The sequence below is a fragment of the Protomyctophum bolini genome, assembly GCF_963924005.1.
Source record: "Protomyctophum bolini genome assembly, chromosome: 12".
Lineage (NCBI taxonomy): Eukaryota > Metazoa > Chordata > Actinopteri > Myctophiformes > Myctophidae > Protomyctophum > Protomyctophum bolini.
The window spans coordinates 20,796,443-20,820,933 of NC_137873.1; the positions used below are offsets into that span (position 1 = coordinate 20,796,443).

The 24,491-nt window shown below is 45.9% G+C and overlaps 1 protein-coding gene across 2 annotated transcripts in view; it reads left to right on the plus strand.

The window, feature by feature from the left end:
- Window positions 1–24,491, plus strand: part of LOC308325824 (glypican-5-like) — a 163,544-nt gene that overhangs the window by 12,368 nt on the left and 126,685 nt on the right. For both annotated transcript variants that reach the window (XM_080778527.1, XM_080778528.1), the window contains exon 2: window positions 8,131–8,292. In XM_080778527.1, coding sequence (XP_080634653.1) covers window positions 8,131–8,292 — 162 coding nt within the window. The remainder of the gene's footprint in view (window positions 1–8,130; window positions 8,293–24,491) is intronic.

Sequence of the window (24,491 nt, forward strand, 5' to 3'; positions counted from 1 at the left end):
TTTACCTACCGACAAGTACCGCTTGAAGTCAGCCTAAGACTAAATAATATATCTATTTTTCTAAGTGGTCGGTGGTTCTCAAACATTTTCTTGTAAAGGACCCCTAAAAATGTATTCAAATATTTGTATATAATTTTCCACTAGTATACTGTACATTACAAATGGACACAGACAAACAACGGCTACAAAACACCAGACACCAGTACTCAACACACACACAAATACAATGGAATGTCACCAAAAACTGTAGAATAGATGAAAAAGAGAATCAACGTACTATAACTGGGATAAAAGGGTTAAAAAAGGAGGGAAAAAGAGCGGGGGAAGGGGGGTTGGCCAATGGCTAGTAAACTCACTTCAAGGGAAAGGTACGTTTTTTGACTGGAGAGTCATATTTTGACAGCGAAAACTGCCAGTCAGAATTTGCACCCCCTCTCTATCTAAGTATTGGACAGTATTAGGATCATAGGATGTTGATATAAATGTTGTATTCATCCTTATGGCCCCAAATCACGGACAGTATTAGGATGTTGATATTCATTTTGTATTCATCCTGCATGCAAAATCTGCATGCCACAGGAATTCATCTGCATTGCATCCATGCAACTGTCATATTTACAGGCTCGGTTTAAAAGCCGCCATCTAGTGTTCATGTCCAGGTACTTCATCGCCATGATTCACATCAACTGTATATGAGCCCCGCTTCCGTGTGTGTCACACGCCTCGCAGAGACGAAACTGAAAGCACGTTGTTTATCTTTCGCCAGAAACGGTAATATGTCAGCCGCAATGCGATCAAAGATGTAATAAAGCTTATAACCCGCGGTTTATGGTGCTGCCTGGCGCTCTGAGTGTTTTAACAGCCAATGAGGGACCAATATTCTTGGTGATGCCAGTGGTGATGTCATTGGCATCGCCAGTGGTGATCCCAGTGGTTAGCACACCATGAGGTGCGCTCACCTCATGGTGCGCCTCATGCACCTCATGGACATGAGTAAGTAGGCCATACATGGCCTACTTGTGTGCAAGGCGCAAGTTGGCACCTCGACAGTGTGCATTTCTAGTTTCTAGTTTGTCCCCGGTGGTGTGGACAAGCAGCAGGCACTGCAGCCCCTAATGACTCCAATCAATGTTCCAGAGTATTTGCAACGTGGTCGACCTGTCTCGTGATGTTGTGTGTGGGGAGGGGCGGGCTTTAACTGCCAAAGTCTTTCTGGGTATCACTTACGCCAGCCACACTGCTACTCTGAGGGATAAGGGAGGCCAGGCCAGATTCCACTGTGTGAGGCGCTGGATATTAGTTTCATATCAGAGATAACGGAGAGAGAGAGAGAGGGAGAGAAGCTGCTAAGTGTAATGAATTTAGAACAGTTTGACACACATATTGAGAATTCCAATGTGTGGATATTGAAAGGTGGATATTTGTCTTTCATTTAGCCTTTTGCCATTTCCATTTGGCCTTCTGCAATGCAATGCATGCATTTGTCACATACTGCCTGGGGAGGAGCTGATTCAGAGGAGGCCACTTTGCTGGGGGGGGGGGAGTGGCCAGGGCGGCACCTGATGACCCCCAGGGTACCCCCCTTCCAGTCAAACATTTGACGTTTGGTCACTCTTTTTGTTTTTAATGTTTTTTTCTTGCGGCTTTCACCTTTTATTTTATTTTTTATTTTTTTATAGAGGGACAGACAGTAGGCTGACAGGAAATGGGGGAGTGACATGCAGTAAAGGCCATCGGGATCGGGAGTCGAACCCGCGGCACACTGCCAGACTCGGACTACCGGCCAAGGTGCCTGGACCGCTGAGCCACAGCCCAGGCCGAATTCACTATAGGCAGTTAGGGGAGTATGTTGATGGGTGTCATGACGAACGACCAATCGGCGGTGACTCAACCTATTATATTTTGCACTGTACGGTCACGGTGACGGGCCAACATCAAAGACACATGTGGCCAACCTGTGTCACCTATGACGTCAGTTGTCTATAGACACGTCTAGGATTTATGACTCCACATTTGGGCAAAGTTTCAGTGCCGATCAGAGTGCAGGGATTTAACTTCCATTATGAAACTACAATAATGACTGTACTGTAAGCCTATTGGCAGTGTACACAAGACATTTCACACTGATCTGCCCAGTGGTTTGTGAGATTGGCTATGGACACACAGACATCACGCATGCGCGTGTGCGACAGAGAGGATATCCTTATTGTCGGGTGGAAACCTTGTCCATGGAACATAAAAAGTTGAAATATGGGTGATAAGAGGTTTCTGCTGGACAGTGACGATATGCCAGCAGAACAGGGAGAGAGAAAGGGGGGGGGGGGGGTTGGAGAGAGAGGGAATGAGGGGATTCAGAATGCATCCCTATTGTGTTTCATGGATGGATTTGGGACGTGAGAGGAACTGGTCTTGCGGTCCGTCTGTCCCGGGGCCATGCTGCGGGCTCTGGTTACAGCACCTGCCCCTAGCTGCCCCCCCTCCCACTCCTCCCACTAGAATGACTTATCATATCAAATAGGCATACACGTTGTTTTTGAGACCCGCTTTATAAAACAAAATCTGACCCGTCTGAAGAGAGTGGTACTGTACTGTACTGTACTGTAGTGTACAAGCTCTCGTGTGTGTGTGTGCGTGTGCGTGCGCGCTGTGTTTAATAAGCCGTGCTAATTGTGGCCAGTCTCAGTGATGTCATGACAGTGTTTATATGTGGGGTGACAGTGAGAAGCAGGCGACGGTGTCTGGACAGGGTGGAAGCACAGTGACGTCAGCCTATCTGACTGAGCTTCACTTTGGATCATATTCTAGCTGGAATTAGATCATTCCCTTCATGTGGCTGTAATGAGCTCCAGTATTATGGCTCGCAGCGGTGGAAGAAATACTCACAGTTTTGCTTGGGTACAAAGTACAAAGGTTATGGCACGAAAATCGACGTGAAGTGTAAAGAATTGTAGTGAGTAAAAAGTACAATATTTGAATAGTGTAAAAGTGAAAATATTGACAATTAGAAAGTAAAGTAAAGAGGTAAAATAAGTAAATAACATTACCAAAAAAAAAACTCAAAATTGTACTTTGAGTAAGTCAGAACTTGAGTAACTGCACTTACTTTCCACCACTGATGGCTAGTCAGTAGTCACCATAGATGTCACCTCTCCATTACGCACTTATCAATAGGATCAGTATTTGCACGCATGCGTGCGCACATGTGTGTGTTCACTATAAAAGTGCGCGTCGACCAGTGTGTTTGCATCTGTGCACAATTCATGCACGCACACACGCTGCGTGTGTCTGAACAGACACATTTTCAACATGCGTGTGTCCATGAGCACATGAGCCAGAGATATTTATACACCTTTATTTATAGCTGCAAACATAGATGAATTCTTGTTGGTTTACTTTCTTTCCCCTCTGACTGTGCCTCTCTCTGTCTCCCTATGGATTTATGACAGTCTGCCTATGTGCATGTCTAGGAAACTAGTCACTGGCTCGCTCCATGCAAAACCTCTCATCTCTACCAGACTCCATCATACTACAGCGTCACGCAAAACCTCTCATCTCTACCAGACTCCATCATACTACAGCGTCACGCAAAACCTCTCATCTCTATCAGACTCCATCATACTACAGCGTCATGCACAACCTCATCTCTACCAGACTCCATCATACTACAGTGTCATGCACAACCTCATCTCTATCAGACTCCATCATACTACAGCGTCACGCAAAACCTCTCATCTCTACCAGACTCCATCATACTACAGCGTCACGCAAAACCTCTCATCTCTACCAGACTCCATCATACTACAGCGTCATGCACAACCTCATCTCTACCAGACTCCATCATACTACAGCGTCATGCACAACCTCATCTCTACCAGACTCCATCATACTACAGCGTCATGCACAACCTCATCTCTACCAGACTCCATCATACTACAGCGTCATGCACAACCTCATCTCTACCAGACTCCATCATACTACAGCGTCATGCACAACCTCATCTCTACCAGACTCCATCATACTACAGCGTCATGCACAACCTCATCTCTACCAGACTCCATCATACTACAGCGTCATGCACAACCTCATCTCTACCAGACTCCATCATACTACAGCGTCATGCACAACCTCATCTCTACCAGACTCCATCATACTACAGCGTCATGCACAACCTCATCTCTACCAGACTCCATCATACTACAGCGTCATGCACAACCTCATCTCTACCAGACTCCATCATACTACAGCGTCATGCACAACCTCATCTCTACCAGACTCCATCATACTACAGCGTCATGCACAACCTCATCTCTACCAGACTCCATCATACTACAGCGTCACGCACAACCTCATCTCTACCAGACTCCATCATACTACAGCGTCATGCACAACCTCATCTCTACCAGACTCCATCATACTACAGCGTCATGCACAACCTCATCTCTACCAGACTCCATCATACTACAGCGTCATGCACAACCTCATCTCTACCAGACTCCATCATACTACAGCGTCATGCACAACCTCATCTCTACCAGACTCCATCATACTACAGCGTCATGCACAACCTCATCTCTACCAGACTCCATCATACTACAGCGTCATGCACAACCTCATCTCTACCAGACTCCATCATACTACAGCGTCACGCACAACCTCATCTCTACCAGACTCCATCATACTACAGCGTCATGCACAACCTCATCTCTACCAGACTCCATCATACTACAGCGTCACGCACAACCTCATCTCTATCAGACTCCATCATACTACAGCGTCATGCACAACCTCTGATCTCTACCAGACTCCATCATACTACAGCGTCACGCAAAACCTCATCTCTACCAGACTCCATCATACTACAGCGTCACGCACAACCTCTCATCTCTACCAGACTCCATCATACTACAGCGTCATGCACAACCTCATCTCTACCAGACTCCATCATACTACTGTGTCACACAAAACCTCTCATCTCTACCAGACTCCATCATACTACAGCGTCACGCACAACCTCTCATCTCTACCAGACTCCATCATACTACAGTGTCATGCACAACCTCATCTCTACCAGACTCCATCATACTACAGCATCATGCACAACCTCATCTCTACCAGACTCCATCATACTACAGCGTCATGCACAACCTCATCTCTACCAGACTCCATCATACTACAGCGTCACGCAAAACCTCATCTCTACCAGACTCCATCATACTACAGCGTCATGCACAACCTCATCTCTACCAGACTCCATCATACTACAGCGTCATGCACAACCTCATCTCTACCAGACTCCATCATACTACAGCGTCACGCAAAACCTCTCATCTCTACCAGACTCCATCATACTACAGCGTCATGCACAACCTCATCTCTACCAGACTCCATCATACTACAGCGTCATGCACAACCTCATCTCTACCAGACTCCATCATACTACAGCGTCATGCACAACCTCATCTCTACCAGACTCCATCATACTACAGTGTCATGCACAACCTCATCTCTACCAGACTCCATCATACTACAGCGTCATGCACAACCTCATCTCTACCAGACTCCATCATACTACAGCGTCATGCACAACCTCATCTCTACCAGACTCCATCATACTACAGCGTCATGCACAACCTCATCTCTACCAGACTCCATCATACTACAGCGTCATGCACAACCTCATCTCTACCAGACTCCATCATACTACAGCGTCATGCACAACCTCATCTCTACCAGACTCCATCATACTACAGTGTCATGCACAACCTCATCTCTACCAGACTCCATCATACTACAGCGTCATGCAAAACCTCTCATCTCTACCAGACTCCATCATACTACAGCGTCATGCACAACCTCATCTCTACCAGACTCCATCATACTACAGTGTCATGCACAACCTCATCTCTACCAGACTCCATCATACTACAGCGTCATGCAAAACCTCTCATCTCTACCAGACTCCATCATACTACAGCGTCATGCACAACCTCATCTCTACCAGACTCCATCATACTACAGCGTCATGCACAACCTCATCTCTACCAGACTCCATCATACTACAGTGTCATGCACAACCTCATCTCTACCAGACTCCATCATACTACAGTGTCATGCACAACCTCATCTCTACCAGACTCCATCATACTACAGCGTCATACACAACCTCATCTCTACCAGACTCCATCATACTACAGCGTCATGCACAACCTCATCTCTACCAGACTCCATCATACTACAGTGTCACGCACAACCTCATCTCTACCAGACTCCATCATACTACAGTGTCACGCACAACCTCATCTCTACCAGACTCCATCATACTACAGTGTCATGCACAACCTCATCTCTACCAGACTCCATCATACTACAGCGTCATGCACAACCTCATCTCTACCAGACTCCATCATACTACAGTGTCACGCAAAATCATCAAAAGTAGCAGATCTACAAGCTCGTCGATCTGCTACCTTCGCTGTTTATTTTTATTTGAATCCTGAAAAGTAACAGTTTTGGCTATACCTGACAGAGACAATATTATAAAAGTTTCACTTTACATAAAGGTCGGGTCGATAATGCATTACAATCACATTTATAATAAATTGTAAATGCACGTAAAAGGCTTCATACCACTTGTGATACATACTCTATATTCATGTATGACGGCCTATAGCTATAGGCTTATAAGCAGGACGAGCTTCTAAATGGTCTTTCTTGCCTTGATCTCCTACCCTACAACCCTCCCTTCCTCTTCTTCCTGATCTCCTACCCTACAACCCTCCCTTCCTCTTCTTCCCTTGATCTCCTACCCTACAACCCTCCCTTCCTCTTCTTCCCTTTCTTTGTTTTCTTGGGAAAATAACACGATGGGAACTATGCACAAAAACTAATTTCACCACTTTTTACTTGTAAAACTGTGATGTAACAATAAAGTTGATTTTAGATTCTGAAGTATTATAAGTGTTGGTCATAATGTCAAAACAAGAGACAGATATACTCGTACCAAGTGATTGACAGCACCTGATTGACAGCAGGTCATTATGTTCTTGGCTAGCTGAATGCAAGCACTGCCTTGATTGTGTGTATTTAAGTAATGACTTCATTTGAGTCAAATAACTGAGATCAGAACCAATGAGTCGTCGTCGTATATGGTTCGTATATGGACTATGGCCCATCCATGTTCTCTCTATATAAGCCTATAGCTAATAGTTCTGAACGGACTGGAATTCTGTACTTTCCCATAACCCTCTAACCACAGAAAAGAAAGCAACATGTTCCAGATCATATTCTTCTCTATTAACGGGACGTGACTCACCTCATTCATAACTATTAAATCGCAGTCATCACTGCGACCGCGTCGCACTCCCCTCCCCTCCACTGCCCTCCCTAATGCTTCCTGAAGAAAATATACTGTGTGTGTGCATGCGTGCGTGTGCGCGTGCGTGTGTGCATTTTAGAGTCTGGAAGAGTTTCAATAGGGTGAATCGATGATTCTCAATCCTTTTTCATTTCAAGGAACCCCCCTGACATGTTTACATATCCGGTTTTCTTTATTTTTCCGAAAATCTAAGCTTGCGAAACATTTTGAACTTGTAGATCTGCTATTTTCAAGTGGCCGAAATATATATATACACTGTGTGTGTGTGTGTGTGTGTGTGTGTGTGTGTGTGTGTGTGTGTGTATATATATATATATATATATATATATATATATATATATATATATATACACTGTGTGTGTGTATATATACGTGTATATATATATTTAGGGCTGAAGTGGTTTTGTAGTAATAATCCAAATCTACAAAGTAACTAGTAACTAAAGTTCTTGTACAATTGTAGTGGCGTAAAAGTACTATATTTCTTGTATTGAACATTGAAGCAAGTAAAAGAAAAAAACTCAACATTGTACGCAAGTACAGTACTTCCGTACACCACTGCTTCTTCACACCTGTGAAGCTGTGATGTGACGATAAAGGTCATGATTGTGATTGCAGACGTGCTGTTGTGTAAGCACCAGGGTCCCTCCTGTAGACGATAAAGGTCATGATTGTGATTGCAGACGTGCTGTTGTGTAAGCACCAGGGTCCCTCCTGTAGACGATAAAGGTCATGATTGTGATGTGTGATTGCAGACGTGGACCTGCTGGTGTGTAAGCACCAGGGTCCCTCCTGCTGCACCCGCAAGATGGAGGAGAGCTACCAGTACGCCGTGAAGAGGGAGACCCTTCAGAACGTCCGCTCCTACAGCTTCGATCTCAAGTACCTCCTCTCCGGACACGCCGACGCCTTCCAGGGTAAGGACCGCAGGACACTGGGAATGAGGGGGGTCTCTCGAAGAGGTACAGTAGAATGTAATGGTATATAGGGCAGGGGTTCTCAACCTTTTTAGGCCGGAAATGCTTTGGCCATGTCTCGCAAAAAATAAATAAATATATATATTATATAAGAATTTGGGGACCCCCCAAAATTATTTGCCGACACCCCCCCCCCCCCCCCCCCCCCCGAGGGGTCGCGACCCACGGGTTGAGAACCTCTGATGTAGGGTACAGTATATAGCGCCACTATAGGGCCACTTCCTTCACAGGTGTTACCGATGGTACTAATTATGGCTCTGTTCCATTTTGTGTGCAGTGGTTCTCAAACTTTTACATTTCAAGGACCCCCATAACTCTGAGAGTTACATACCTGTAAGAGGCCATTTGGAACACACTCAAGGACACTTTGAGACCCACTGGTGTAGCAGAGTGTTTCCAGTGAGCCAACAGTAGCAGCAACAGTAGCAGCACCCTGACTCTGTTGGACCAGAATGGAACAGAGTATCAGCGGTAACACCTGGGAAGGAAGTAGGGAAGGGGCCCAAGTTCTTTCCAAAATGGCGTGTGTGCATAGAGCCCATTAAGCCACTGACCCTGTGGGCCCATTTTTTAACTCTGGTCTACACATGGAAGCAAATATAGAAGACATAATGCCCTTTCGGAGAACAGTATAGCTGCCGCACATAATTTGCGTAAAACGCTTGACCAAGCCCTTCCCCGTCATCTAACCGAACTCTGTTCTCTTTTGCAGTCCAAATGCACTGGAAAAAAAGTTCCAGTGCATCCATGCAAAGTTCCAGCCCAACTAAAAAAAGTTTCGTTTTTGCAAGGAATTTCTTTATTTGTCCGATATTCGCGAATAACATTTATTTTTGTTACATTCACTTCCCCCCCGGGGCCTTGATTGTTGGCACGCAGACAAGTATGTGAACTGGTAAAACATGGGCAAAGTCAATTCCCCACCCGAGCCCCCCCCCCCCCATTCGCCTTTTGATTTCTTTCCTACTGCAGTACGTTCTGTGGGTTTGGCAGTAGCAGCGGTGTGGAGAGAAATCAGCCCGGCAGAGAGGAACGAGGCTACACAGGCCCTCTTCTCTGCCTCAGGCTTTTGATTGTCTGGCTGTGCAGCTCTCAGATCCTCCTCTGGGAACAGCAGTAGCACACAGTACAACCTTGGTTTACCCCAAACTCCGGGACTCTCGAGGTATAGTGTACAAAAATGAAATGTTCAGCGCAGTGTCTGCCATGCACCGGAATTCGGGAAGCTCCGATGTAAAGCGTGCAGGCACTCCGCCGACAACCTGTGTGTGTGTGTAGTGAATTAGGTCCTGCTGTTCTCTCTCTCTCTCACTCTCTGTCTCTCTCTCTCTCTCTCTGTCTCTCTCTCTCTAAATCAGGCAGAAGGCCAGTCGCCTTCCGCCGGTAATTGCGATGTCATTTGAATTCTGAAATTTCCGAAACAGTGTGGGTTTTTTTCTCTCTCCCCTAAAAGAAACCCCTCCCAACACTGTCCCACAAGGCTGCCGAGATGCTTTGAATGTTTTTGGTGTATCAGGAATTCGGGTACCATGCAATTTGTTTTATAGGACAATGTACTCTGCCGAGACGGCGTGTTGTTTTACGATCGCTGTTGGGACACCAGCGGCCTTCGCTTGCCAATATATGGAAAACTGCATGCATGACATGCGAGCGTGCGGCGCAATGAGGAGAAAATGTTTTGCCGAACGTGAAGTAGCAATAATGGAAACTGGATTAGCCTGCCTCTTAGACATCGCCGTCCCTGGAAAGTTTTACAGTCATGTCAGACCCGTAACTGTCAGTGAGAGAGGAAACAGTTTTAAGAGTACCGTATGTGAGCATAAGCCAGACTTAAGGGCCTCTATACCCTTCTCTGAGGAGACTGCACTTACACATGTGAACCAGTGTTGGCGTTAGTGAGCACTCCCCACTGCAGGCAGGCAGACTGACTGACTGACTCAAAATGTCCCTCAAACCATTGCACTATTATATATTATAACATTATGTTTGTGGCACAAACACGTTCTGAACAGTCTGCTAAGCATGCACACACACGGGCAGATGCAAAAGTGTATTTGTAGCAGGGTAGTCGTTAAGCAGCTCAACCCCACCAAGCAGCTCAACCACTGGAACCAAAACAAACGTCCAACATAGATAAAAGTAATTACTCAACTACTGCTGCAGGTTCCATAAGTAATCCCAATGTTGTTCAAGATGCATGTTTTTATATTGTAAATAATTATCGTTGCGTGGTTTAGCAACGACTACGACTATGAGAGGAGCACGTAACTTTTGGACTTTTGGGAGTGTCTTAGTAGCTTGTTTACAACTGAAACCGACTTCCTGTGCACTAACTTCCTCTTCAAAATAAGAGTCACATGTAATGATTAGTCAACACTATAGTTTTATTTCTAAGTCTACTTACAGGAGGTTAACATCTCATTTGAGTTCCTTTTGAATGCCTGTCAGATTTCTCTACATAACTATCTCAGCTGTTGGTGCACAAATGAGCCTTGCATCTACCACGGTCCACACAGAAAACATTTTGACGACGTATGCGCAGTTGCGCACTAGCCACCCGCCACCGGTTGTGCCCATCAATTAAGATTCGAGTGCCAACCCTAACGAGCGAACATGTGAACTGTTTGGGGACAGCCTTAACACACACACACACACACACACACACACACAGAGAGAGGCAGAGACAGAGACAGAAACACATGCTGCTTTGTGAATAATCTTGTCGGAAAAGCGTACAGACCCCATCCACTTTAGTTAGAACAATTTTGAATACATTATTTTAATTTTAAGTTATCTGTATCTATACAAACACAACGAGCCATGTCGTACGAGCTGGGCCGGCACCTGTCAGCGGGGAGTGTTGGGCGGGAGGATTAGGACGAAGGCTCTACAATTCCTCTCTGTGGGGTCTCCTCACTGGCAGAGGTGAGCCAGTAGGGATACAAACAGCAGTGACTAACACACACAGCAATGTGTGTGGGGAGGAATCAATTGGCATAACGATAAAATTAGAGAGACAAAGAAACAGGTAAAATGCAGACATAGACACAAAAAAGTGACTGTCTACACAGGCTGCGGTGGAAGAAACTGGAAGAAATGACAATATAAAAGCACATGGCAGACAGTTCTATTAGTGTGTCGGTAGAGGCCTCTCCCGCAGGGCCTTCTAAGGACAATCCCTGTCCTGTCTGAGTGCTCCGTGTGGAATGTCAAGTAGTGAGTGGCTGAGATACCACATGAAGTCATGGGAATATGAATTTGGCTGATACTGCACACGCATTCTCAACCACTTAGGCCCTATTAAGGCCTCTATTATGTTAATTTGTTTGTGTGCGTGAAGGACATGTTATTTTGTCCCATCTGTATGGGGTCATGTTAATACAATATAACTTAAACAGTTGGTGGTTGTTGAATTTGGTCTTGCTGCTATTCTAGACATTTAGATCCTGCTTTCTGGTTTGACACGAACGTTGACCTGAGGGTCAAAATTACATTTCTCCCCAGAGCAAGTAGCAGGCAGGCTCTATTAACTCAGTGGTAAAATTGTCATCTGCACGATCCAAGTTTGAACAAATCTGGGGTATAACAAGAAAGCTATAGTGCCGATATAAAGAATGAGCAAGCTCACAACATGTCACATCCAGGCTTGATGATCTGCTTATTTTCTGCTCTTTGTGTGTGAAATTGAATTTGAAATTGATTGTGTGTGTGTGTGTGTGTGTGTGTGTGTGTGTGGGGGGAGATATCTAAAACATTTGTATTTAATTGTTCTCGCCTGTAATGACATGGCCAAATGACTGATGACAGGGTTAATGGGATACTTACAGTATACTAAGTTGACCGCATTCCCAAGGACTGCGGCCAGATTCCCAAGGGCCCTATAGCTATACTTACAGTAGTTGACCAAAGGGTTCAATTGGTTCAACACACCCAATTTTGGTTGATGGCTAATTCCCTGAATGTGTTTGTGGGTCCCTCTCTTTCCCCGTCTTCATTTTATTATTTATTTTACATATCAGCTCTGTCGGGTGGAAACCTCATTATATGTCCAAAACTGTTGCTTTTCAGTATTCTAATTTTAAAAGGGCAAAAGTAGCAGACTGTTGAACTCAAAATGTGGCACTTAGTATGATAAAAATAAACACACAAAACGGTAAAGTTCTGCCAGTTATATAATTTTCTCTCCATCTCCATCTCCTTCCATGCAAAGGTATACCTTGTACCAGGCTAGAGGCTGTGTTGTCCCACTCACCTGGTGGTGATTATTTGATGATCAGGTTCAATCTGGATGTGGCTGCCATTTGTCCTGATCATCTCTGGTTGCTGGACATCCGGGCCATAGAGCCAGCAATGCCTTATATTTTAACTTGTAAACTCAAAGGCCCTCATTTATCAATCGAGTGTAAAATCTGCCTCAAATTTGAGCCTAGGTTTTGTAGTACACTCACGTCGCCACGGCATTTATAAAGTGATCGCAAACAGCTGATCCTTCCTTAATTTCATTCCTAGCAGTGATAAATGTGACGGCTGAAATCAATCTGGCACGCCCTATAAAAGCAAGCCTCGCCCTTGTTTTTACGACATGAACAACTACAATACGACCAAACAAGTATGGAAACCATAGTTACATGATGGAAAAAGCCAATAAAAAAGTTTCCCCTGCTTGCCTTGCTGCCCGCCGCACCCCCCCTTACCCTTACACCTATAGGCCTATAGCATACAATTGCAAATAGGCAAGCTATAGGCCTATATTTGTCATTGTCACTTGGAAATAAAGGCTTGCAGTCCATTTATGCCTAAATATATATTTTAAATATCACAGGGTTTATACTATAGGCATCTGCTGTCACGCTGCGCTCCCGAATCATCTCACAAGTGCACTCGCATATAATGTTTAACAAGGCCAGTAAAGCACTGTTTGATTAAGCATAAACTTGTACATTGTAAACATGTTATATTGTTTTTAATTGCTTGTATGTACAGTTGGAAATCTCAATTTATTTATTTTTTACTACATGTATGTTTTATATTAATATTTTAGGAGTGAATACAGATGTTTAGATGCCTGTGACAGCCTGTCACAGGACAAAGTCTATGACAGCTCACAGACGTGATTTTTGTCCTGGCACACGTTCAAGTTCAAGGTTTTGCGGAAATTATAAATGCCGACAATTGCGGTAATTCCGGCGTGCACACATATTTTGGCGTATACGCCGCGTTGATAAATGAGGGCCAAACACTGTACGGCGCTTGTCAAACTGCTACTTTTGAATTTTTGCATTTTAATCCTGAAAAGTAGTTTTGGACATATAGGTGTCTATTCTCATGCCAGGCCCCTGAGCAGTGTTTGTGCCCAGTTTGATACGGATTGGAGCAACAGTGCACCATGGAAACGTGTTGTCCCTGGGGGGCCAGCTAGCTGCAGGGTTGTACAACGTGGCCCCTGGTGTGACTATTCTCATGGCAGACCCCTAAGCAGTGTTTGTGCCCAGTGTGGTGCCGATCGGAGACTCGGAGTGTACCTGTACTGTACCTGTACTGTACCTTCAATATACCTTTCAATATAACTTTTTAGCCTTCTGAGGGAACATAACATTGTCGTATGTGTGTGTCTTTCCAAGATTACACTCACGTCTTTCACTTATAGTATATTATGTAATGTATATTACAAGGTTGATGACGACGGTGCAACAAATAGTATATATATTGCCACAACATCTGAATAAACGCGACCATAGAAAGGACAAATGCATCGTCTCTCTCTCTTGTAGATCTGCTACTTCTGATGCTTTAGTGTGACGCTATCAGTGTTGGGGAGTATTAAGCTACATGTAGCTGAGCTACGTAGCTTAGCTACATTTTGCTGTAGCTTGTGGTATTTTAGCTACATTCATATTTGTGTACCTCGTCAAGTAGCTCAGCTACTTTTTGGGTCATTTTTTGTAGCTTAGCTACTCAAGTTACAAGCTACAATTGTGGGTCTCCCAGAGGGGAGCAGGGGTCTCCCAGAGGGGAGCAGGGGTCTCCCAGAGGGGAGCAGGGTGGGAGGGGTCTCCCAGAGGGGAGCAGGGTGGGAGGAGGGGTCTCCCAGAGGGGAGCAGGGTGGGAGGAGGGGTCTCCCAGAGGGGAGCAGGGTGGGAGGGGTCTCTCAGAGGGGAGCAGGGTGGGAGGGGTCTCCCAGAGGGGAGCAGGGTGGGAGGAGGGGTCTCCCAGAGGGGAGCAGGGTGGGAGGAGGGGTCTCCCAGAGGGGAGCAGGGGGAGGAGGGGTCTCCCAGAGGGGAGCAGGGTGGGAGGGGTCTCCCAGAGGGGAGCAGGGGTCTCCCAGAGGGGAGGAGGGGTCTCCCGCATGTAGATTCTCAATTTAACGCTGAAAAATAAAAAGTAGCTGAGCTACTTTTCCTATGTAGCTGTAGCTTTACAAGCTACATTTCTCCAGGGGTAGCTATGTAGCTTGATCAAGCTACTGCCATGGTGAGCTACTTGTAGCTTTACAAGCTACGCTTTCAAAGTAACTTCCCCAACACTGGACGCTATGTAGTGTGATCAAGTAGTAGGGCATTCATTTAACCCATTCTGACCTGAGATCAGATTCATACGAGGTTTCCACTGGACCCACACTGGTCTGATTAACCCATTCTGACCTGAGATCAGATTCTAAAAATGTCAGTCGTTCTTCGAATTTTTCAAAAATAGCAGATCTACAAGCTCGTATCGCGCCACTCGGTGGCGCGATATGAGCTTGTAGATCTGCTATTTTTCAATAGCTAAAGCATAACATGATGCCAACACCAAAATGGGTGCCCGGTCAGAATGGGTTAAAAAAAATAAAAGAAATGATAGCAACGACATACAGTAGGCTACTGTAACAGGGCTCACTCAGGGACAGAATGTGTATGCGTGGATATACTTTTGTGTGGTTTGATTGTGTGGTACATTGTCGGTCAAACCGCTACAGCGTGTATGTATACTGTATACCAATGTTTTTTCTGTGGTAATAATCCTCCACAGTCATGTTGTTCATTTCAATTTTTCTTTTCAACTCAGAATCACCCATGCTGATTGCTGGGGTTTAGCCAAGGGGACGTGCCCGTTAGAAGGCAGATGGCGTGTGTGTGTGTGTGTGTGTGTGTGTGTGTGTGTGTGTGTGTGCGCGTGTGCGTGCGTGTGCGTGTGTGTGCGTGTGTGTGTGTGTGTGTGTGTGTGCGTGCGTGCGCGTGCGTGTTTTGGTTGGCCTGCTTTTGTTTTGACAGGCCGAAAGGCCCTACTGTGCTTTGTCTGGTGTGGGAGTTGTCATGTCATGAGTGTGACCCCGTAAACACGGACCACATTTATCATCATCGAGCTGCCGCTTTTCAGCCGCACACAAAACGAGATCAATGGAAACTTCCAAGATCATGATCACAGTTTCACTAAAATAGAAGCCGTTTCCATTTCCAGTAAGTGTCTTGTTGAGGTATTCCTGCACTGTACTTTTCTGAGGCAGCCGCAGACAAGGTCACATCCTGGGGTTAAGATCCTTATGTAATGACCTCTGATCCCCAACAACCTCCCGTGCATACTCCCAATCCCCCCCCCCCAGCCTCCCACCCAAACTCCACCTTAAGAGAAGCATGCACGACACGACAGTGTTGCCATGTCTGCTCATTATAAGCGATTTTGGCAATTTTAACAATACAAGATTTGTATTGTTAAAATTGTATCTTTATTATTATCATTATTTTAGCAGAGCTTGTAGATTGGCTATTTTCAAATAGCCATAGCCAAGTCGCTTCTTTTGGGCCCGTTTTCATACACTTGCTGTTTTCTCTTTAAAAAAACAGGCAACATAGACGCACACACAAACGCACACTGAATGGAGTTGAGACAAGGCTGTATTCTGCGGCAACCAAGTTGTCTGACATCTGTATAAAATAACAACACACACAGTAATAATGGGAATGGCAGCTCTGACTTGACTTCATCTGGAGCTGCACAAATCCCTCAACCAGTCCACATGACTCATGGTGTGAATGATTGCCACGTCATGCAGTATGCAAGTATAACATTATTATTATTATTTATTTGCGACGGTGACACGCAGGCCACACACAGGCCATGTCACAGGCTCCTCTCACACATAGAAGAGACGGGTGTGTGCTGCTTGTCGCCTGTCTCCTCTGTGGGTCGGACTACTCGCTGTATTTTGCGTGTCTTAAGTACCAGGTGTTATTACTTAACTTAAGACCTGGAGGTGTGATAGCATTGACCACGCCTCCAGGTCTTAAGTTAAGTAATAAGACCTGGTACTTAAGACACGCAAAATACAGCCCCCTGTCTCTTATGTGTGAAACCGGGGGGGGGTTATTGATAGATATACAGTAGGTTGACAGGAAATGTACAGTAGTTTGAGTGAGCTTCAGTTAGACAAGGCAATAACTTCCCAACTTGTCTATCGTGTGAGTGTGAGTGTGAGTGTGAGTGTGAGTGTGTGTGTGTGTGTGTGTGTGTGTGTGTGTGTGTGTGTGTGTGTGTGTGTGTGTGTGTGTGTGTGAAAGACAGGTGGGAATGGAAGAATGTGTTTCTGAGTGTATATTATACCCACACTGCTGGGGAGCAGATGTCATGAAAATGCTGACACTTTTGATACCAAGTGTCACTGATATGCAGGGAGAGAGACCGGGCCTGGAGCTAAAGGCCATGACGTGTGTGTGTGTGTGTGTGTGTGTGTGTGTGTGTGTGTGTGCGCTAGAGCATACTGTATCTGTGTTGACAACACCCAATCGTTACCATAGACACCTCGCTGCAGAAGGTGCGTGCGCCGATGCTGACGAATGTTTTTTTCGTGGAATTTTCCCTCTCGTCCCAAATAGCGTTTCAGCGAGAATGAATCGAAGCACCTTGTGCTTTCCAACTCTCCCCAGTGAGAGAGGGAGAGGGTGTCAGGGGCCACACCATGAGAGGCACAATGCTTTCTTGTTATGGCAAGATAATTAGCTGATCTGCTTTAGCTGATCTGCCAGGAACCCTCCTGACCCCCTGTCCTCAGAGGCATCGAGATGCGTGCATGAGAGAGAGAGAGAGAGAGAGAGAGAGAGAGAGAGATAGATTAGTATAAAATGTCACCTAAGGCAGTGGAAAGATATACGAGTGCCATTTGCCTTGCGAGGAAAAAAGGCATAACAAGGAGAGAGAAAGGCGGGAGGTATGGAGCAGTGTAAAAGTGTGCGTGTGGTTCAGTGGCAAGTACGTGCACTACGTGCGTGCATGCATGCATGCATGCATACGTGCATGCATGCATGCGTGTGCGCGTCATGAGCATTCGCCTCTCCCCAGACTCCCTGTGCTTCCGCACTGGTGCAGAGGGCCTTATAATTGTGTCTCCGTTCCCTGGGAGGTGTGTGTGTGTACTGTATGTGCCTCTGTCTCCATTGGGAGACAGTAAGACTCCACGTCTATTACTCGTATCTCCCTTTTTAAGACCACCCCCACCTCCCATTCCGATTCTCAGAGCCCCGCCGACCCCTCAGCCCTTGCAGACAGTGAGCCTGGAAGCAAACAAACATACAGTAGGACAACGACAGAATAATGCCCTTATTGTTTTAGTTTATAAACCATACTAAAATGACCCTCCTCCCCCTGCTCTCCCTCTGGGAATTTCCATGACTATTATTGCATTGCTTTGTTTTGTTTTTCCTCCTTTATCTCCATTAGACTCGGCTTGGGTGGCTAACAAAGCCTGCCTACACGGAGTTAGCATGCAGTCTTTTTTTTTAAAAATGAAGCAGTGATGAGTTATCAAGTATGCGTGCTTGATTTATATGTGGTTTGCGTGAATGTGCACTGTATGCATATTGATATTTGTGTATGTATGTGTGCATGGCTGCGTAATTGTGCGCGTGCGTGCACCAAGTACATGTATAACGTTGAATCATCAGGCCATTGTGTTCGGTCTTGTTTTGATCTGCACGATCCGTCATCAGACATAAAGGACTTTCTTATCTGTATTATTGCAATTATCTTTGACTTTGTCTGCAAATTCTCTTCTCTCTTGTCTTGTTCTTGTTGTGTGCGTCTTTCCTCTGATGTCTTTGCCTGCTTTCTCTCTCTCTCTCTCTCTCTCTCTCTCTTCCTCCTCATCATCGTGGCCTTATATATTTCCCTCAGCAGATGTTTTGACCGACCATATTTCCTCTGAGACTGCCGTTTTTGGACGCACCATGACACGGCGCTGCTGAACCATGAGCTCATGTTGAAATGAAGGACATCCGGCATCCGGATCAATCCTGATTCATGTCCAGTCCAATCACACTATAGGGCGGGGGAGGAGGCCCGTTTATGGACCTGCTGTCCACAGCATGTTTGTGTGGCCTCCACGTGTATTTTATTTTTTATGGTTGTGCGTTTAAAGCCAATGCGCTTCTCCTGTCTCGCCAGACTAGACGTGACACACCGGGGCAGGATGCGCTCCCCTCCAGGCTTTGAAGGAGGAGGATTAACGTATAGAGTAGAGGGAAAGGGAAGGAGGAAGAGGTGGAGGAGGAGGAGGAAGAGGTGGGGGCTGGGGGGGGGGGTACTCGTGCCTCTCCCAGTCATAAAGTCACACGAATGGGGCCTGGCCTAATTGCCTCTGCTTTTCATCTGTGTGTCTCACCTCAGCACGAACGTGTGAAAAGACCAGAGGAGGAGGGGTGGGGGGGGGGGGGTTGCGCATTAGGCCCAGTTGGGAGTGCACACCAGAGTCCTGCACGGGTCCAATTTTCGATACCCGCACCCGCCCCGCCCGTCAATCATCAGTCCGTTCTGCTACCCGCCCGTTACCCGTGATTTATATAATACTCTAAACCAGATCCGACCCACCCGTCAAAAAATGGACCCGTTACCCGCCCCGTCACCCGTTCGTACCACAGGCACCGATAGCTATCATTGACTTTATTTCATCCAACACCGCATGTGGTGTGGTGGTGGTGGTGGTGGGCGGCGGCAGTGTGTTTCACACGGAACGGAAGACATGTAGTTCATGACTGAGGCAGTGAGGCTACTGCTGCTTATTATCACAACATAAAGTTATATCATGATTTCAACCTAAATGGCATATTGGCATAATAATCAACAAGGAGAGGATGATATAAAAAAAAAAATTAGCCTGATGAGTCGACCGTCTTGATCCAAGGCTGTTTCAAACATGGTCATCACTCATCAGGCTATTCTTTTTAACTTTATTTAAGAGTGGCGCATTAGGCCAACATTACCTGGGTTAGCTTACATCTTGTGTTGAATGTTGGCATTATAAATTATAATCCCTTTGCGTTTCATCAGCGCGAACGAAAATATAGGCTACAGGCTGCAGCCTGGTGAAAAAATAAACTCCACACGTGAAATGCTACGATAAGGAAGCAACGATTAGACCGTGTTGTCACTGCTCTGCAACAAGTAGCATGAAGCACAGCAGCAGAAACAGAACGCCATTATAAAGGTCGATTCCTTGGGCATGTGACGGATTTAACTTGTCTCCACTGTTGAGGGTTTGCTGCTGTTTATAACATTGCGCAGTGCGGGTCCACTGATTAAAAAAGGTTACGCGCCCGCACTGCGTTGCGTTCCGCCCGCACCCGGACCCATTCATTTATAAAGGTGTATATATACCCGTCCGTTCCTACCCGTCAAACACGGGTACCCGCGGGGAATCACGGGTATCCGACCCGTTGCAGGACTCTGGTGCACACACAGAGAGAGAGAGAGGGTGGAGGAGCGGTGAGGAAAGTGTGCACAGGTGTGTTTGAAGGTGGTTGGCGTGCCCTTACTGGCCCAGTGAGTCCACTTTCTTCTAAACCCTGCAGTGATATATCTCTGTAGTTCTTCTTGGCCTCTCTCTATCTATCTTCCTCATTCTGTCTTTATCTCCATGTCTCTTTCACGCTCTCTTCTCTCTATACCATCATCCTCTCTTTCTCTCTCGCTATCTCTCTCTCCCTCTCTCTTCTCTCTCTCTCTCTCTCTCTCTCTCTCTCTCTCTCTCTCTCTCTCTGCCCCCTGCTTTGTCAGCATTAGAGGCCGTTAGGCCGGCTGTAACAAGATAAAGTTTTGGAGTAGGCTGGCACTGTGCCAACAGCCTGTTCGCTGAGTGGCACTGCAGAGAAGCCACACGTCTCAAAGATTCCCCCTGGCAGCCAAGAGAACACTACAAAATGCTTGCTTGCTTCTTCCTTCCTTCTTGCTTTCAAGCCCCGACTCCCCTTTTTCAGTTTCTTATTCATTGTTATTCTGTTTCCCCCCCCTCTTCAACAACCACCCTAGCTCCCCAAAACTGAAGTCACTGCCTATATAAACAGCCAGGCCTGTGTGTGCATGCATGTGTGTGTGTGTGTGTGTGTGTGTGTGTGTGTGTGTGTGTGTGTGTGTGTGTGTGTGTGTGTGTGTGCGTGTGCGTATGTACCTGTGAGTGTGTCTGTCCGTGTGTGCGTGTGTTCTAGCTAGCTTGCTATACCCGGGTCCACTGCCACAACCTTTACAATCATTAGCACGAAATCAAATGAGAGAATTAATATACCTTTACAGCCAACACCCCCCCCCCCCTTCTCCTTTTCTTGACAGATCACAGTATCGCTAGGATATGTGTGACTTCGCCTTGCGACTAGCCTCAACAAACACTCCAGCTACAGACTAGGCCTCATCAATCTCACTAGCGAGGTTGCGTGGAAGGCTGATGCCTTGGGATTTTCTCGTTAAGGCAGACAAATGCACGTCTCCCGGGGCTTGTCCTCTGTCCAAAAGGATCGGCCCCGAGTACAGTTCGCTCTGTCTGTTGGCTGATGGGATTTTTTTCCTGCGGCTAATTGGCCCGGGCCAGACTTCCTGTGTCCACCCTGGGCCTGCAGTGTTGGCCCGACCGATCCCACACGCCATCAAGGGTTTCGCACGCACGCGCATGCGATTATATCGTCCATGTCAAGCAACAAACCTCTCATCTCCATCTTCTACGTTTTTTGTTTGTGTTCTTTTGTAAATGAATGGCCTAAACTTGATCAATGGCCACACAAAAGTAGCAGATCTGCAAGCTCGAAACGCGTGAAGTGCTACAGCGCTACTTTTTTTAATTTGAAAAGACATATGAGGTTTCCACCCGATAGAGACGATAAACACTATACAGTATGTATGCATGCATGTATACTATCATACTATGCATGCATGTGGTGAATCTACAGTACATCTGCATGCGTGGGAATGTGTGTGAACAGCTATAGGAGATATAATTCGTGTGACCTTTTGGATGAGGGTTAGACAAAATGAACTACTGAGGAAAAACTCCATGAGCCATTTCCATTTTTCTAAAGCTACCATGACTCATTATAATGACAGACCCTGTAGAATTCCGATTAATGGGGAAAAGGGAGGTGGACTTGGAGCGAAGCGAAGATGTGCCGAGTGAAATGTAAGGAAGGGAGGAAGGGAGGGAGGGAAGGAGGGAGGCAGGCAGGCAGGCGTCAGCTATGACACTGCATGCCTGGACTGATTGTTTGAATACTTTATTTACAACAATATTAGTGGTTCAGGTAGTATAGCTACTGTACTGTATATAAGGTTCTGGGCAGCATCTATAATTGTGGATATCAGTTATGGTTATTTTGGTGTGGATGTTATGACTCTGGACAGCAGCTATAGCAGCTATAAGTCCAGTTCTAGCTGTGTGGACGTCGGCTATGGCTCTGGACAGCAGCTATAGCAGCTATAACAGTTCTAGCTGTGTGGATGTCAGCTCTGGACAGCAGCAGCCTCTAGAAGGTGAGAGGGAGTGCCTCAGTCTCAGGAGTGTCGTTGAAGTGACTTTCACACGCTCTGTGTGTGTGTCTGTGTCTGTGTCCACGGGCAGTGACTCACGCTAATACGCTATTACCTCAGCCCTTCTCAGCTTGTAGGGTGAGAGGAGTCGCCCCACCACCACTCCTACACCACCAGCACCATCATCGTCATCATCATCATCATCACGTCTCCAAGACGAAGCCTCGGCTCCCCCGCCCCGTTTAAGCCCACTCTCTTCTGTCACCCACCCAGCCCTGCATGCGTTCATCCACTCACTACAAGCCCACTCACTTCTGTCACCCACCCAGCCCTGCATGCGTTCATCCACTCACTACAAGCCCACTTTCTGTAACCCGTGAATGATCTTAGGAGCGACGAGGAAGATTACACCCAGAAGTCACGTGATCACAATGTAATATTAGTTGAATTTTTCTCTGCTTTCTGTTGCTTTTTGCTGAAAACAAACCACATTCAACTGCCCATAACTACGAAACGGAACATAGTGGCGGCATATTTTTATTTTATTTACGTTTTTTCTGCTTCCCCCGAGACTCTATGTCTTTTCAGACCATCAGTGGATGGATTGTTGTGGAGGAAAATGTTCTGTAGTTCTTCAAAGGTTAGCTTGAAATCACTGGCGATGTTTTAACTCTACCATAGTTAATGAGTTAAAGCGGTGGTCTTGGCTCTGGCCATCAATTGCACTCCAGAGGAGAGAGAGCGAGAGAGATAGAGAGAGAGAGAGAGAGAGAGAGAGAGAGAGAGTGTGTGTGTGTGTGTGTGTGTGTGTGTGTGCGAGTGCGTGCTGCTATGGCCCTCTCCTGACGGTGGATTTGGGTGTGATCCAAGACGGATTATGATGTCCACTCTCTGCCAGGCAGAGCAGAGCATTTTATATGAATGTGCTCTCAAGATCAGTCACAGCAGCCCAGTACTGGCAAGCAATCTCATCTCTTTGGATTCTTGCACTGTGCTTTGTTCCTTACAGCAATGTTTTATGTCCCGATCTTTATTGTTTGGCCTCTGTCTCTCTCTTTTCCTTTTTTTTTTTTTTTTACTTTTTTCACCGTTCGAAATGGATCTAATCAGTTTAATGTTGCTTTTGATCGCATACCCACACAGGCACTAAGCCTGTTAAATCATTAGCCTCAGCCTATGGTGCCAGTGGATGCAAATCATGTGCCGGTGTATCAGTAACCTTTACACTAGATTCACAATAAAGCTGAACAATTTGAAACAGGGTCCACTCCACACCTGCCATTAGGAAGGGTGGAAAATCCTTCATTAGGGCTTTCCTTTCATGTCGGATTCCTTTCACACCTCAAGAGTCCATTTGAGGCTCTGTTTTACAGTACGTTGGTCTGATGTTTGGCTTAAGTGTTTCCTTTCTCCCTTTCATTAGAAAGGCATGAGTCCAGTCTTTTTCTGGGATTCAGCAGGTTTCACTTACTAACAGTGGGCTACGGCTAGACGTACAGCTCCAGCCAGCTGGGACTGGGGTGGTGTAAAGTATCTAAGTACATGTACTCAAGTACTGTATTTAAGTACAATTTGAGGTATTTGTACATTACTTGAGTATTTCCAGTTTCAATAATTTTACCTCTAGTCCACTACATCTCAGAGGCAAATAGTAAGTAACTACATTTATTTGAAAACTTGAGTTTCTAGTTACTTTGTCGATTTTGATTATTATTACAAAACATACTATACACTTCAGCGCTACAATTCAGCATTTTGAAATTAGCCGATCTACAACGATCTGCTCATTTCAAAAGATTTGTAGAGTATTCCTACATTGCAGTATTGATACTTTTACTTAAGTAAAAATGTGAGTAGCCTACTTTTTTCCACCACTGAGTTGTGGTTGTCCGCTCTGAGACTGGGAGGTCGCGGTTCCATCCCCAGCCAACTTATACCAAAGACTATAACAATGGTATACCCATGGCACCCATCATCAACAGTTGGATCATAATAGCGTCATGTCCAGGGGGTGTACCATACTGTACTGTAGCCTACATCAATCTGCCTAAAGGTCCTTTCAGATGGGCAGCGTTGTAGCCTGGATCAACGACAGGTCTGCTCCAGGTCTGCTCATGAGGGGCGCGACAACGCAAGTGTAAAAAAAAAGCTCAACAAATCCAGGTCTAGTTAGCTGCGGGCATGTGCACGAAACGAGCACGCGCGTGACAATTTCAAGGGATCGTACCCACGTAAATACTCCTCTCCACACGTACAAAAAACAACAACTCAGGCCTCTCATTGAAAATGAATTACTAGGCGTGTTAATCGCTGCCCATCTAAAAGGACCTTTACTCTCCAGAAACGGGAGATAGGGTTTTGATGTTCAGTATGGGCCACATACT